Below are 14,938 nucleotides of genomic sequence, written 5' to 3' on the forward strand. Positions count from 1 at the left end.
TCCCAATTGATCAATTATTTGGCTGTGGCCTGGCATATTGTGATTTGTAAAACATGTCTCATGACCTGGGTTCAAATGCTGCTGCTTATACCCCTCTAGATACAGGCACCCCTCGAGTCCTGTTTCATAAATGAGACTCTTGCATATGAATGAAATGAAAGATAGAAGAGGGGCTCACTTGGTGATTTTGGTCAATTATGTGTGTGTGTGATTATGGTAATTTCACAGATAATTAAAGGCAATCCCATTCAAAATTATTCCTCACAACCCCTCTTTTTTAATGTGTCCCAGCTCCCATTGCAGGATGGTCCCCAACATCGCGTCAGAAGGTGGCTCTAACCAGGCCATTACAGGGTTTTTTAAATAAGTCAAACCTTTTGGATAGCTTTTGGATAGAATCTGAGGTGATATATAGACTGCCTTTAATACTTTCCATTTCAGCCAGGGCAGGCTAACAAATGAGAGCCGTGATATTTCCAAATTCAGCTTTTGCACAGAGTATTCAACATCCAAGGGTGAAGTGCGCCCAATTAAACTTCATTCTGTGGGCTTTGTTGTGTTTTTTCATTGATGTTTATACAGTTAGGCAACTCCTTAGATTAGGAAGGAGACAAGCTGGAAGAGGATGTTTTGATTGGAACATTATGATAGCTGTGCTCCCTTTCCATCCCTCCCTCCCTCCGTCCCCCAATAACGCCTTGAAAAAAACCCAAAGATTTTATGCACAGCTGTAACAAATGTAAAAAGTGACAAGTAGGTCAATATCACCAGCAAATATAATAAAACGAATGGAGGCAGCTGGGAAAAGAAGGTGTTGCAAGACATTTACCTGATGGTGGTAAGAGATCATAGCTTGATCATTTGAGGGACTCCCTACTTAGCCAGTTTGAACCGAAAGGGTTGGCGTGCTCCAGATTCCTTCGATTTAAAATGTCATCCCTCAAAACCCTGGTAGCAGAGTCTGGCCTGAGGAATGAAGCTGTCCCTGAGAGTTGAATGGTTGCCACCATGCTGTTCCGTAGAAGTGTGGTGGTGTGGTGGCTTCTCCACCAGGCCTTTGGCAAGGGAGAATGAGACCCCTTGCTTCCTCATATGGCCGTCTTTTATATTTATCTTTTATGTTTTATTGATCTGATTGTAATTTCTTTGTTGTGAGCTTCCCAGAGTCAGGTGGAAGACATTTAATTTATGAGGATGATGATCCTTGAGTGAAAGCAGAATAGCGGGAAATGCTCATCTTTGGCTAACCTGAGGTGAATCACTCTTAGGAAGGCACATGTGGGAGACAGATTTGCAAGTTGTTGACCGGAAAGTTCTCTTTGCGACGTTTTGTAGAACCCCTTTACCAGGCAGATGGGTGATTAGACGTTTGATGTATAAATACATACATTTCTTTTCAAGCACTTTTCTGAATAGGAGGATTGGCACTAACAGGTGTTTGCATTAGTATTAAGAAAGAAATACCTGCCCCTTCCCTGTTCAGGCACTGTGAAAATTTCAGTATTCCAGTATTTGAGGGGCTCCTACAACGGCGAGGGGTGTGGGTGTCAAACTATTTTCCAAAGCATCAAAAGGCAAGACGAAAAAGGATGGAAACTAACTAATGAGAGAAGCAACTTAGAACCAAGGAGAAATTTCCTAACAGTGAAGCAATCAACCAATGGAACAACTTGCCTTCAGAAACGGTGGGTGTTCCATCACTGGAGGCTTCCAAAAAGAGACTGGACAACCATTATCTGAAATGGTATAGGGTTTCCTGCTTGAGCAGGAGGGGTTGGACTAGAAGATTAACAGAGTTGGAAGGGACCTTGTAGGTCATCCAGTCCAACCTTCCCCCCCCCTCCCACCCAAGCAGGGGACACTACACCATTTCTGACAAATGGCAGTCCAGTCTCTTCTTGAAAGCTTCCAGTGATGAAGCTCCCACAACTTCTGAAGTCAAGCTGTTTCATTGGTTGATTGTTCTCGTTCTCGGGAAATTTCTCCTTATTTCTAGGTTGAATCTCTCCTTGTTCAGTTTCCATCCATTATTCCTTTATCTGGCCTTCTGGTGCTTTGGAAATAGCTTGACCCCTTCATATCTGTGGCAGCCCCTCAAATATTGGAACACCGCTATCGTGTCCCCTGGTCCTTTTTACTAGATTAGCCATGCCCAGTTCCTGCAACCGTTCATTGTATATTTTAGCCTCCAGTCCCCTAAGACCTCCAAGATCCCTTCCAACCTTCCATCCTTTATAAAGGTAGGTAAAATGAGGACCCAGTTTGTTGGGGGCAATAAGTTGACTTTGTATATAATATACAAATGGATGAAGACTATTGCTTGACATAGTGTAAGCCGCCCTGAGTCTTCAGAGAAGGGCGGGATATAAATGCAAATAAAAAAACCCTCTATATTTTATATTCTGTATTCTAGGAAGACATATTCACATATTTTCACAGGCTGATGGTGCTGGACAGTCTTCTGGCATTACAGATAGCATACCTTTGTTACAAAAGCCGAAGCATCACCTAAATTACAAGAAGGAATAGACTGGGAAAACTGAGCTCCTGAGAAGGAGCAAAGTACACACAGGGAAGATGTACTAAAAGAGAGGCTGGGTTCTTGTGAGCTGTGAAACCAAACCCAAGCAGTTGTGTTGAATAAGCCACAGTTGGCTGGGTTCAAGCATAATGCTAACCCTTCAACCGTTGTTCACTATAATGGTGAAATTCACACTACCAACTAAATCAGGGGTCAGCAACCTGCGGTTCTGGAGCCGCATGTGGCTCTTTCATCTCTCTGCTGCGGCTCCTTGTCGCTGGTCGGTGCCACAATTTTGAGAGAAGCTTCCGGTTGGGGGGAAAGCATGGCATGTCAGGAGGCAAGGGGTGGGTTTTCTGTTCGGCTCCACAGTTGATAGGGCTTTTGGTTAGGACAGGTAGAGGAACAAGGCACCACACTAGGACGAGACTCTGTGGTGGGGGAACAGGACTTCCGGTCGGCTCCAGAATTGAATGGGGGCTTCCGGTTAGGACTTTTGTGTTTAAGTGTTTGAGTGTTTAAGGTTGCTGACCCCTGAACTAAACCAAAGGCTGTGAAGGAGTTGGAGGTGACCATAGGGAAGGCATGAGAGAGCTGTTAAGAAACGAAGAAGTGAGTTGTTAAGAGGGGTTGCACGGACCATCATCTGTCTGCAAGAGAAAGAAACTCAGAATGATCTCCCCTTGATTTTGTTTAGTATAAAATGGGACAGAGAGGAATTTGGATAGGTTTTCGAGATTCTGTTATTCAATTTTACTACAATAAAAAAGTCTTCCTGGAATCTTTGCCCTGCCCGTTTCTTGACCTGGTCTACCCAAAGGGCTAACAAAATCAGACAAATCACACTTTGGCTTGTTATTAAAAATTACAACCCAGTAAATCTGACGTCTGCAACCCTTAACTTTTGGGGCATCAGTGACTTTGTGATTAGTGTGCCAGAAATGTATCCATAGCTATGCAATTTTCACTGCAGACGGCACCTTATAATGGCATCTTAATGACATTCTGTTTAGTGTGCCTTACAGGGAAATGTCAAAGCCACCGCAATAACTAATGCTAATATCTAATTAATGAGATGATTGTTATACTCAAGCAAAAGGGCTGCATGTACTACTACTGTTTTCATTCCCAGATATTTGTGCTTGAGTCAATTCTGTGAGGGGAATAAAAGCTTGAAAGGGCCTATCTCCGCTTGGGAGTTTGGATGACTCCGAGAGTTGGTTTCTTTCACACAGTACTTGTGTTTTCAGCACTTCTATGGCAGATTCCCCATGGATGCAATCTGTTGCCTTTCCCCGAGACCTCTTTCCCTGGGGTCTTGCAAACCAGGATCTCTGTGCAAAGATTATTCTGCCGGCTCCCCAATCTGGAGGAAAATAAATTGAAATCACTGAATAATGAGAGCACAATAATTCTGCCCTCAAGAATTGTGTATATTTAGCTTGAAGCACAAATTAAAAGCCTTGGTTTGGGTGTTGGTAGTACTAGTATGTTACAGCAAAATGTAACACACAAGAATTACAGCTGTTCTGTTCAGTGATGGGTTTCACATTTTTTTACTACCGATTCTGTGGGTGTGGCTTGGTGGGCGTGGCGTGGCATGGCTTGGTGGGTGTGGTTTGGTGGACGTGGCAGGGGAAGGATACAGTAAAATCTCCATTCCCTCCCCAATCCAGAGGCAGGTTACTGCAAAATCCCCTTTTCCTCCCGATCAGCTGGGACTTGGGAGGCAGAGAATAGATGGGGGTGGGGCCAGTCAGAATTTTTACTATCGGTTCTCCAAACTACTCAAAATTTCCCCTACCGGTTCTCCAGAACTGGTCAGAACCTGCTAAAACCCACCTCTGGTTCTGTTATAAGAAATGAGTAAAATTTAAATCACTATTTATTTATCAATGTGTTTGGCCACCCATCTCACCACAAGTTAAATCAGTAGCACAGTCTCTACAATTGTAATACCGGTATCATTAAGATTATAGGGTTAAGATTATGAAGCCAGAAGTAAGTAGAGTTGAGATTTATGTAATGTGAGTGAAGCTAGGGAATAATAACTAAAGATAAAAATAGAAACAACTAACATGAATTGTAAAGCTACTACATTACTAAAATCTGCAGGTAAACTATATTTCATATTAATATTGAAACTATAATGGTATAATCATGTGGTATAAAGTAAAGCAGTATAGAAATGAATCACAACAACTTCCAAGGCTAAAGAGCTAGAAATAAGCAATTAGAAGGAAATTTATAGGCACAGTCTCGTTAATCTGATAGCTCTAATAATTATGGGGAATGAATTGTATCTGTATAGTAATGGGCTATTCATAATGAAATAAGCACCTAAACTCTCTCATTAGCTATGTTTATTTCTGGGTGGGGTTTGCACATGATGTAACAGGTTTGGTGGGTCTAAAACAGGGGTGTCAAACTGGAGGCCCGCAGGCCGGATGCATTATCTGTAGGCCACGCCCACCGCAGCTCCGCAAAGGGGGAAATGTCGTGATATTTATTTAAGTTCTTCAATCAACTCTATATTTTCCTTTGTATTAATTGTTTTTACTTTGACTGTAAACCGCCCTGAGTCCTTTGGGAGAAGGGCGGTATAGAAATCGAAATAATAATAATAATAATAATAATAATAATAATAATAATAATAATAATAATAATAATAATAATAATAATAATAATATGTCACGTGACGGCAATGTGACGCCCTGAGTTTGACACTCGTAGTCTTAAAAAAATAAAGTCATGACAATCAACTGGTAAATAGCATGAATAGGCACAGTAGATTGTTTTCAGCAGCATCTAAATCAGGGGTCTCCAACCTTGGCAACTTTAAGACTTGTAGACTTCAACTCCCAGAATTCCTCAGCCAGCTTAGCTTGAAGGGCTACCAATAGATATTTTCTCTGAAGGAAGCAGTGCTGATTTTCCGTATTTTTCACATCGTTTCATGAGATACATTGTGGGGGAATCTTCAGGAGCAACTTTTCAGGGGCCACAGATGAGAAAAAAAAGGATTGGTTAAAATTACATTCCTCATATTTCTGGCTTACGTCAAGTGCCTGATCTTCGGACCTTTCGTCGTGAGCTTAAAACATATTTATTCATTCAAGCAGGACTGGCATAAATAGTTGTTTTAAATTGGGGTTTTAATAATATTTTAAATTTTTAAATGTTTTAATAATCGGCCGCACAGTAATAGTTCTTTTTAAATTCTTTTAATTGTATATATTCTGTGTTTTATTTTGGCTGTACACCGCCCTGAGTCCTTCGGGAGAAGGGCGGTATAGAAATTTAATAAAATAAAATAAAAATAAAATAAAATACCATTTTGCTAACATTGTCTTGCAAACCCTTTTTGTCCTGCCGTGGATCCATTACATTTCTGTTCAGGCATCATAAAGCATAATTGCCCACTCCCTTGAAATAGAGGGTTCTGTCCCCAAGTCACAATGAGACCATAACCACTTTGGTAATCGTATAAAAATAATCTTTGTTACATATTGCCCCTCTGGAGTATGGTGACGTATTTGTAAAATAAGGAAATGTTGGTGTTGCGTCAAGGCATGAGAACGGAAAGAAGTGCAGAAAGGGCATGCATGATGCGACCCAGGAAATGAAAAATTCATGATGAAGGATGCAGGTTGGTTTGTTTTTGTTCCTAGGCTCTTTTTGCTTTGTCATCGATGCTGCGACACTTTCCTTATGCCCAGCAACAATTTCTCAAACTTGGAGGCCTTCAAGTACTCAGGAATCTTTGCACAGAGAAAGGAATGGAGATACTGTACATCCGCACTGTGACCCTTCTCTATGACTTAGTGGTAGAAAAGGTAAGAGGAGCCATTATACTTTATCTATTATTATATCATTAGCACAAGCCTACCTCTGTAAACAACAAAATACCTTATCCCACTAGACTTGAAGTCCTGGGCTTGGAAAACTTGGAACTCCGTCGCCTTCGACATGACCTAAGCTTAACTCACAGAATCATCTATTGTAATGTCCTTCCTGTCAAAGACTACTTCAGCTTTAATTTCAATAATACAAGAGCAACCAATAGATTTAAACTTAATGTCAACCGCTTTAATCTAGATTGCAGAAAATTTGACTTCTGTAACAGAATCATCAGTGCTTGGAATACTTTACCTGACTCTGTGGTCTCTTCTCATAATCCTAAAAGCTTTAACCAAAAACTTTCTACTATTGACCTCACCCCATTCCTGAGAGGACCATAAAGGGCGTGAATAAGCGCACAAACGTGCCTACCGTTCCTGTCCTATTGTTTTTCTTTTCTTCTTCATATATATATATATATATATATATATATATGTTTTCTGAGGTTTTCACGGGTGTTTGTATATAGGTCTTTGGTTGTTCGGGTTTTCTCCCGTGTAAAATTGGAAGTGTCTTGGCGACGTTTCGACGAAGTCTCATTCGTCATCTTCAGGCTTCAGCTTCGTGCTTCTGGCAGCAATGTGTGATCGCAGCTGTTTCTTCCTTTTAACTGCTAGTTGGGGTTTGAACTGATTGGGTGGGAGCTTGGCTGTGCTCTGATAGGATGGGGGTTTTTCTGTGATCTGATTGGCTGGGGGTGTGTCCTGTGTTGGTGGGGGCTTGGTTGTGCTCAGTCTAGTCTGTGCTGCAGGGGGATTTGAGCTGGTGAGCTGCATAGCTGTTGTTTGGCTTTGTGGTCGTGCTACATCTTCATAGTGGGTGTCAGTCTGCTGCATGAATGGATTGGAGGGGTTTGAAATGGCTAATGTTGCAGCTGCGGTCTGGCTTCTGGTCCTTGGTCGTGCTTCATGATCAGTGTGGGTTTGGGTCTGCTTTCTGGGTGGATGTGCGGTGGTGACATCCTGTGTGGACCTTGTGAGTGTGGGTCTGGTGTCATTCCTCGTGTTAGGGACTCGTTTGTGAGTTAGGGACTCACAAGGTCCACACAGGATGTCACCACCGCACATCCACCCAGAAAGCAGACCCAAACCCACACTGATCATGAAGCACGACCAAGGACCAGAAGCCAGACCGCAGCTGCAACATTAGCCATTTCAAACCCCTCCAATCCATTCATGCAGCAGACTGACACCCACTATGAAGATGTAGCACGACCACAAAGCCAAACAACAGCTATGCAGCTCACCAGCTCAAATCCCCCTGCAGCACAGACTAGACTGAGCACAACCAAGCCCCCACCAACACAGGACACACCCCCAGCCAATCAGATCACAGAAAAACCCCCATCCTATCAGAGCACAGCCAAGCTCCCACCCAATCAGTTCAAACCCCCACTAGCAGTTAAAAGGAAGAAACAGCTGCGATCACACATTGCTGCCAGAAGCACGAAGCTGAAGCCTGAAGATGACGAATGAGACTTCGTCGAAACGTCGCCAAGACACTTCCAATTTTACACGGGAGAAAACCCGAACAACCAAAGACCTATATATATATATATATATATATATATATATATGCTTATACCTTTATATACTATATAACCTTTCTGTGTGATAGTTACATATATTGTTGTGACAAAATAAATAAATAAATAAATAAAATAAAATAAAAATCTTTCCCCGAAAATAAGACCCTGTCTTATTTTTTTTTTTGAACCCTGAAATAAGTGCTTGGCCTTTTTGCCATGCGCTCAAAAGCCCGATTGGGCTTATTACCTGGGGATGTCTTATTTTGGGGGAAACAGGGTACCAATCTGAAGGAGAAGAGCAAGCTGAGCTGGAAGGTGGGGTTAAATATGTCATCAGTTTGGAATCATTGCATTGCCAGAAGAGACCTAGCATACAACAGTCATCAACGGGGCACCATTGAAAAGAAGGGAGTTGCTAAGTTTTGCTGAGCACCTGAATAAGTGTCTTTCAACTGTGCCTTGAACCTTGTCAGAACCGTTGTCAGGGCTGTGCAGGGTATAGCTTTATTCTTTGGTTTATCCTTTAGCTTGGGCCCGAGTTCCTTCTCTACCGGCTGTTCCTTCTTGCCCAGCATGAACATGTGTGCCACTATAGGCAAATTACCATCAAGGAAAGTGTTGCAATCAAGCTTCTCTGCTGGGATTTAAGAACAGAGATGAGCAGGGCAAGCTCCCAGCACACAATTCAGGAGGATTTCACTTTCCTTCTCTCTTAAGCCAGAGAAACCACCTTCCTTAATTATAACATAGTAGTAAGGAGATGCTTGTGATTAGGATCTAATTAATGAACTGCATATATAGCAATTTACCCAGGAGGCAGCCCAGTGAAGCAAAGGCATTGTATTTTTAAAAATTATTATTATTATTTAGAGAATGCCCTCCCCCATTGTGTTGTGTATCTGGCTGCCGTATGCTGTGAACAACCTTTTACTTCATCTGTGTAGCCAGATGGCTGGCTTGCGGGGCCCATGTGGGAGTATTGTAGACAAAAATCAAGCATCTTGGCTGCATCCATGTTATTTCTAGGGAGCAGAAGGAGAGAGAGACAACACTCCTCCCCCTCCCCTTTTTACTACTACTCTGACATTGGCCCCAATCTAGCAGAGGAGATGGTTGACTCCTATAGTGGAAAAAGTGATGGTGAATAGGATTTCCCGTAAGGGAAATGCACGATTCTACCTTCATCCCAATACTTAGCGCTGCTTCTCCAGCCTCATGGAAGCTGCAGAATGAACACGCCCCGCCCCCCACAAAGACTGGACTATAAACAAGTTCTAATTAATATAAATCCTTAGAAAAACATGTCCCATTTTTTTCAAGGTGGCATTTTGTGTACTTGGGGACAGGTGAAGGCAAATGGCACAGTCAGATCTCCTGCTCTACCACAGCCCGGAGTATGTTAGTGTCTATGGAATTTGTAGTCCAAAAGAGTTACTGGTACTTTATTTCTTTTAAAGGTGCCTGTTAGATACTCCTAGATGGACATGTGCCTCTTGCAGTGATATAAACCATCAGAGTCTTTGGTCCAATTCTTTTGGCTTGGACTAGCATGGAATAGCATTCCAGAAAACATGCAATTAGCAGGGAGCATAAGCTGTAAATCAGGCTTTCTCAACCTTCAGGAACTTTAAGATGTGGGGACTTCAGTTCTACAGAGGAATTATTGAGTCTGTCATTTGCACCTCTATAACTGTCTGGTTTGGTTCTGCAACCCAACAAAACAGACACAGACTTCAGAGGATAATTAGAACTGCAGAAAAAATAATTGCTACCAACCTGCCTTCCATTGAGGACCTGTATACTGCACGAATCAAGAAGAGGGCCGTGAAAATATTTGCAGATCCCTCACATCCTGGACATAAACTGTTTCAACTCCTACCCTCAAAAAACCGCTATAGAGCACTGCACACCAGAACAACTAGACACAAGAACAGTTTTTTCCCTGAACGCCATCACTCTGCTAAACAAATAATTCCCTCAACACTGTCAAACTATTTACTGAATCTGCACTACTATTAATCTTCTCATCGTTCCCATCACCCATCTCCTTCCACTTATGACTGTATGGCTGTAACTTTGTTGCTGGTAACCCTTATGATTTATATTGATATATTGACCATCATTTGTATTGTAAATGTTGTATCTTGATGAAGGTATCTTTTCTTTTATGTACACTGAGAGCATATGCACCAAGACAAATTCCTTGTGTGTCCAATCACACTTGGCCAATAAAAAATTCTATTCTATTCTATTCTATTCTATTCTATTCTATTCTATTCTATTCTATTCTATTCTATTCTATTCTATTCTATTCTATTCTATTCTTCAACACCCAGAATTCCCCAGCCAGCAAGTACTGCTGTAAACGATAGAAATGTGAAGAAAATCCAGCAGAGAAAATATACCAGGAAATGTTCTTCCTTTTCTGCTAGTTGGGACTATCTGGAGAAATTTGTTTGGCTAGAGAAACAGTCATTGTGCATTTTTTATTTATTTAAATAATTTATATGGGCACCCATCTCATATCAGTGACTTTTGCTGATCAGTTCAATCAGACTTTTTGTTTGAAATGGTATTGGGTTTTCTGCCCTGAGTAGAGGGTTGAACTGGAACAAGGGTCTCCAACCTTGGCAACTTTAAGCCTGGAGGACTTCAACTCCCAGAATTCTTCAGCCAGCAAAGCAAAGCTGAGGAATTCTGGGAGTTGAAGTCCTCCAGGCTTAAAGTTGCCAAGGTTGGAGATCCCTGGACTAGAAGACCTTCCAACTCTGTTATTCTTTTCTATTCTAACTGAAATCCTCACATCTCAACAGTTTTCTGAATCTTTAGGAAAGGATGCCAGGGAGGTGGTCCCAACTTCCCGTAGAGGAATTTTATCAGAGTGGGTTTTAGCAGGTTCTGACCAATTCTGGTAGCGGAAATCTTGAGTAGTTCAGAGAACCGGTAGTAAAAATTCTGACTGGCCCTGTCCCCATCTATTCTCTGCCTCCCAAATCCCAGTTGATCAGGAGGAAATGAGGATTTTGGAGTAACCTTCCCCTGGATTGGGGAGGGAATGGAGATTTTACAGTATCCTTTCCCTGCCACGCCCACCAAGCCACACCCACAGAACCGTTAGTAAAAAATTTTGAAACCAACCACTGAATCTTATAGAATTCTTAATTGGCCAAATGTGATTGGACACACAAGGAATTTGCCTCTGGTGCATAAGCTTTCAATGTACATACAACAACAAAATGACAGGTCATATATCATAGAATAGACGATAGTTACAATCGTTAATCATAAGATGCTGCAACAGGTGATAAATCATAGATACCAATAGGAGAAGGTAGTAGGAAAAATGAGAAGATGAGAAGGATAATATCAATACAGCCCTACCACGTGGATAAACATTTAGGCCTAAAACAGTGCAGTGTGAATTAGGTGTTTAGCAGACCCATGTCATGGGGGTAGAAAACTATCTTTGCGTCTAATTCTTTTGGCATGCAATGCCCTGTAGCGGCATCCAGAGGGAAGAAATTGAAACAGTTTATTCATAATGTCTCTGTGGATAGGATTGGATGCTGAGCTATAAAGCATCTCTCGTCAGCTGGTCTTTAGATAGATATAATTGCTTTTCATCTTTCCTTACACTATTGCTGATTATTGGCAGTGAATGGCTTCAGGCACTCTTGTTTCCTATAGCTTCTGAAAACTGACATAGCGGCTTTTAGTCTTTTAATTGTACATACATAAACACATGTATGTACACAGAGAGAGAGAGGGACTCCCGCTTCCTTTTATGCTTTTGTTGTTGTTGTTATTCAATAAATCTGGCTGATTTCCTGCTTCCCATTTCCCCCCCCCCCCAAAAAAGAATCTCATTTGTCTTGTCAGTTTCTTCCCCAGTTTTTTCCCCCTAATGAGTGCGTTAGGCTGACTAGTAACATTTTCATAAATTGGTACTTTTATGATCGGCTGAGTCTCCCAGAGCAGCCTTTGTATGAATGGGAGAGGCAGGAATTGTTTTGCCAAATTGCGGCAAGAAGAGACCTCGGGTGGTGAAGTGCAGATAGTCCTGGAAAAAAACAATGAAGTTATTATGAGCACGGGTAGTCCTCGACTTACGACCACAATTGAGCCCAACATTTCTGTTGCTAAGCGAGGCATTTGTTAAATGAACTTTGCCCCATTTTACGGCCTTTCTTGCCAGTTTTGCTAAGCCAATCGCTGCAGCTGTTAAGTTAGTAACAACGGTTGTTAATTGACTCTGGCTTGCCCGTTGACTTGGCTTGTCACAAGATTGCAAAAGGTGACCCTATGACCCCGAGACACTGGAACCGTCATAAATATGAACCGGTTGCCAAGTGTCTGAATTTTGATCATGTGATCACGGGGATGCTGCATTGGTCGTAAGTGTGACGAATGGTCCTAAGTCTCTCTTTTCAGTGCCATTGTAACTTCGAATGGTCACTAAAAGAACCGCAGTGAGTGGAGGACTACCTGTGGTTGAGATGTCAGATTAGGAGCGGAAAGCCTCTGCCCATGGAAGCCCAGTGGATGACTTAGAGCCAGTTGCTCTCTTCCAGCCTGCATCATAAGGTTGTGGTTGGGAGAAGGGGGAGGACAGTGGGAGGAGGGAATGCTCTGTTCACTGCCTACACCCCTTTGGGTGAAAGACAGAATCGGAATCTAATCATTAAACACGTTAACGAAATCTACACGTGCTTTCCGGCATGATTCGGCAAGCGTTCTTTCCGTGTTGAAACCCACAAAAACAGGAAGAGTTTGGTATCTTTGGAGGTTCTCAGTCATCCAGGTTGTGGTTGTCCCAAAGGTGCTTTTTCAAGAGGCAACTGGACTTTCTGGTTTTTTTCTTTGAAGGCGTTTTGCTTCTCATCCAAGAAACTTCTTCAACTCTGACTGGATAGTGGGGAATGGAAGGATTATTCTATCCTGTCAGAGCTGAAGAAGCTTCTTGGATGAGAAGCAAAACGTCTTCCAAGGAAAACCAGAATGTCCAGTTGCCTCTCGAAAGTGCACCTTCGGAACAGCTTGGTGTACTGACCACAGAGGCCGATAGAATTGATTTCAGACTTCACATCAGTAAGTATATTTCAGGGGAAAGCAACTGTCTGTCAGCTTAAATAATCATTGGAGGACTCTCTGTTGCAGCAATTGCTCAAGAACCGTGACGACGAGGAGGAAGCTCATGAGAAAACTCAGCAATACAGTCAGGTGAACCTGATGCCCGCCATTGTGGAACAAGGCTGGTGCACAATCATTTCGAACCTCCTGAGGACGCCGGAGCACGACAGCCGGGAGAAGGTGCTCAAGACGGTGCATGTCCTGCTCGCCTTCTGTAAGGACGCTTACGCCGAGGATCCCGTGCTCAACCACGTCCTCAGCCTCCTGCGCCGGGAATACGAAGAGCTGGCCGAGGAAGAGCGAAAGGAAGGGGACGAAGATGGCTACTTTAAGGAACTCCTGCACTCTATAAATAGCATCGCCCAACAATTAAAGTAAAGGGGACAGTAGCCTCAGCGTGTCCAAAGAACCTTTGTGGGGCTTGGGAAGGGTGGTGATGAATAAATCTATTCTAATACGTTTTTGGTTTTGTGTCCTGCTCTCAGTATGGCAAGCCCATACGCTGGGTAATAGAAGAATGGTTGCCTTTTGTCAGCATTTTTCTGTGCATTCGATCCCGATCATAGATACAGGTAGTCCTCGAGTTACGGCCACAATTGAGCCCAAAATTTATGTCGCTAAGTGAAATGTTTGTTTGGGCCTCTGGTGGCTCAACAGACTAAAGCAGTCTGTTATTAACAGCAGCTGCTTGCAATTACTGCAATTTCAAGTCCCACCAGGCCCAAGGTTGACTCAGCCTTCCATCCTTTATAAGGTAGGTAAAATGAGGACCCAGATTTTTGGGGGCAATAAAAGTTGACTTTGTATATAATATACAAATGGATGAAGACTATTGCTTAACACAGTGTAAGCCGCCCTGAGTCTTCGGAGAAGGGCGGGATATAAATGCAAATTAAAAAAAAAAGTGGAATTTGCTCCATTTTACCACCTTTCTTGCCACAGTTGTTAAGTGAATCACTGCATTTTTTAAGTTAACACGGTTGTTAAGTGAATCTTGATTCCCCGTTGACTTTGGTTGTCGGAAAGTCGCAAAAGCTGATCACATGACCCCGGGGTTCTGCAACCGTCATAAATGTGAACCAGTTGCCCAGCATCTGAATTTTGATCATGTAGCCGTGTGGATGCTGCAATGATCATAAGTGTGAAAAATGGTCATAAGTCACTTTTTTCAGTGCCGTTTTAACTTTGAACAGTCACTAAATGAACTATTGTAAATGGAGGGCTACCTGTAATTGCAACGTGAATGTTCAACAATTTCCGCCACCACTGTGTTAACACAAAAGAAGCCTTTTTGGAAATGCCATAGCATTAAAGGAACTCATTGTCGTGTCTCCGGTCTATCTGAGAAGAGAACGTTTTTTGCTCAAGGTCATTCATTGCTTGCTTGCTTGCTTTGAAAAGGCAATTTCCCTGGAAGAAGAGTTTTTACCATATCTCATATGTGTCAGAAATCAAAAGCAGGATCCATTATAGCGGTGGCACTTTCCTCTACATTTTTGCAGCTCTTCCTTCCTTGCTGGGTTGTGTTGATATAATTATTGCTATTGTGTAGGAATTTGTTAATCGGATAGAAATGTTGCTTTTTTGACCTGCTAACTCAGAAAAAAGGAACTGAGTGGTAGCATGTTAGGAAAGATTCTGTGCCAGAAAGTGATGTAGATTTAATATTTTTTCGGTGTAAGAAATCAACATCAGTAGGTGAGCTTCACAGAAAGATGGCCTGGCCATTACCGAATTGTCCCAGAAGCAAAGCTTGTAAGACAAAGGTTAGTTACCGTATTTTTCGGACTATAAGACACACCTACCTTTTTTGGTGAGGAAAACAAGAAAAAAATCTGCCTCTGCTTCCTAGCTATTTT

The 14,938-nt window shown here is 42.3% G+C and overlaps 1 protein-coding gene across 5 annotated transcripts in view; it reads left to right on the plus strand.

Annotated features, from left to right (window-relative positions):
* SIL1 (SIL1 nucleotide exchange factor) overlaps nt 1–14,396 on the plus strand; it is a 52,319-nt gene extending 37,923 nt beyond the window's left edge. For all 5 annotated transcript variants that reach the window (XM_058180484.1, XM_058180456.1, XM_058180463.1 and 2 more), the window contains 2 exons: nt 6,193–6,357; nt 13,107–14,396. In XM_058180484.1, coding sequence (XP_058036467.1) covers nt 6,193–6,357; nt 13,107–13,457 — 516 coding nt within the window. In that variant the 3' untranslated portion in view covers nt 13,458–14,396. The remainder of the gene's footprint in view (nt 1–6,192; nt 6,358–13,106) is intronic.
* Nucleotides 14,397–14,938: the final 542 nt, after the last annotated feature.

This window comes from Ahaetulla prasina, chromosome 1 (genome assembly GCF_028640845.1).
Source record: "Ahaetulla prasina isolate Xishuangbanna chromosome 1, ASM2864084v1, whole genome shotgun sequence".
In the NCBI taxonomy this organism is placed as follows: domain Eukaryota; kingdom Metazoa; phylum Chordata; class Lepidosauria; order Squamata; family Colubridae; genus Ahaetulla; species Ahaetulla prasina.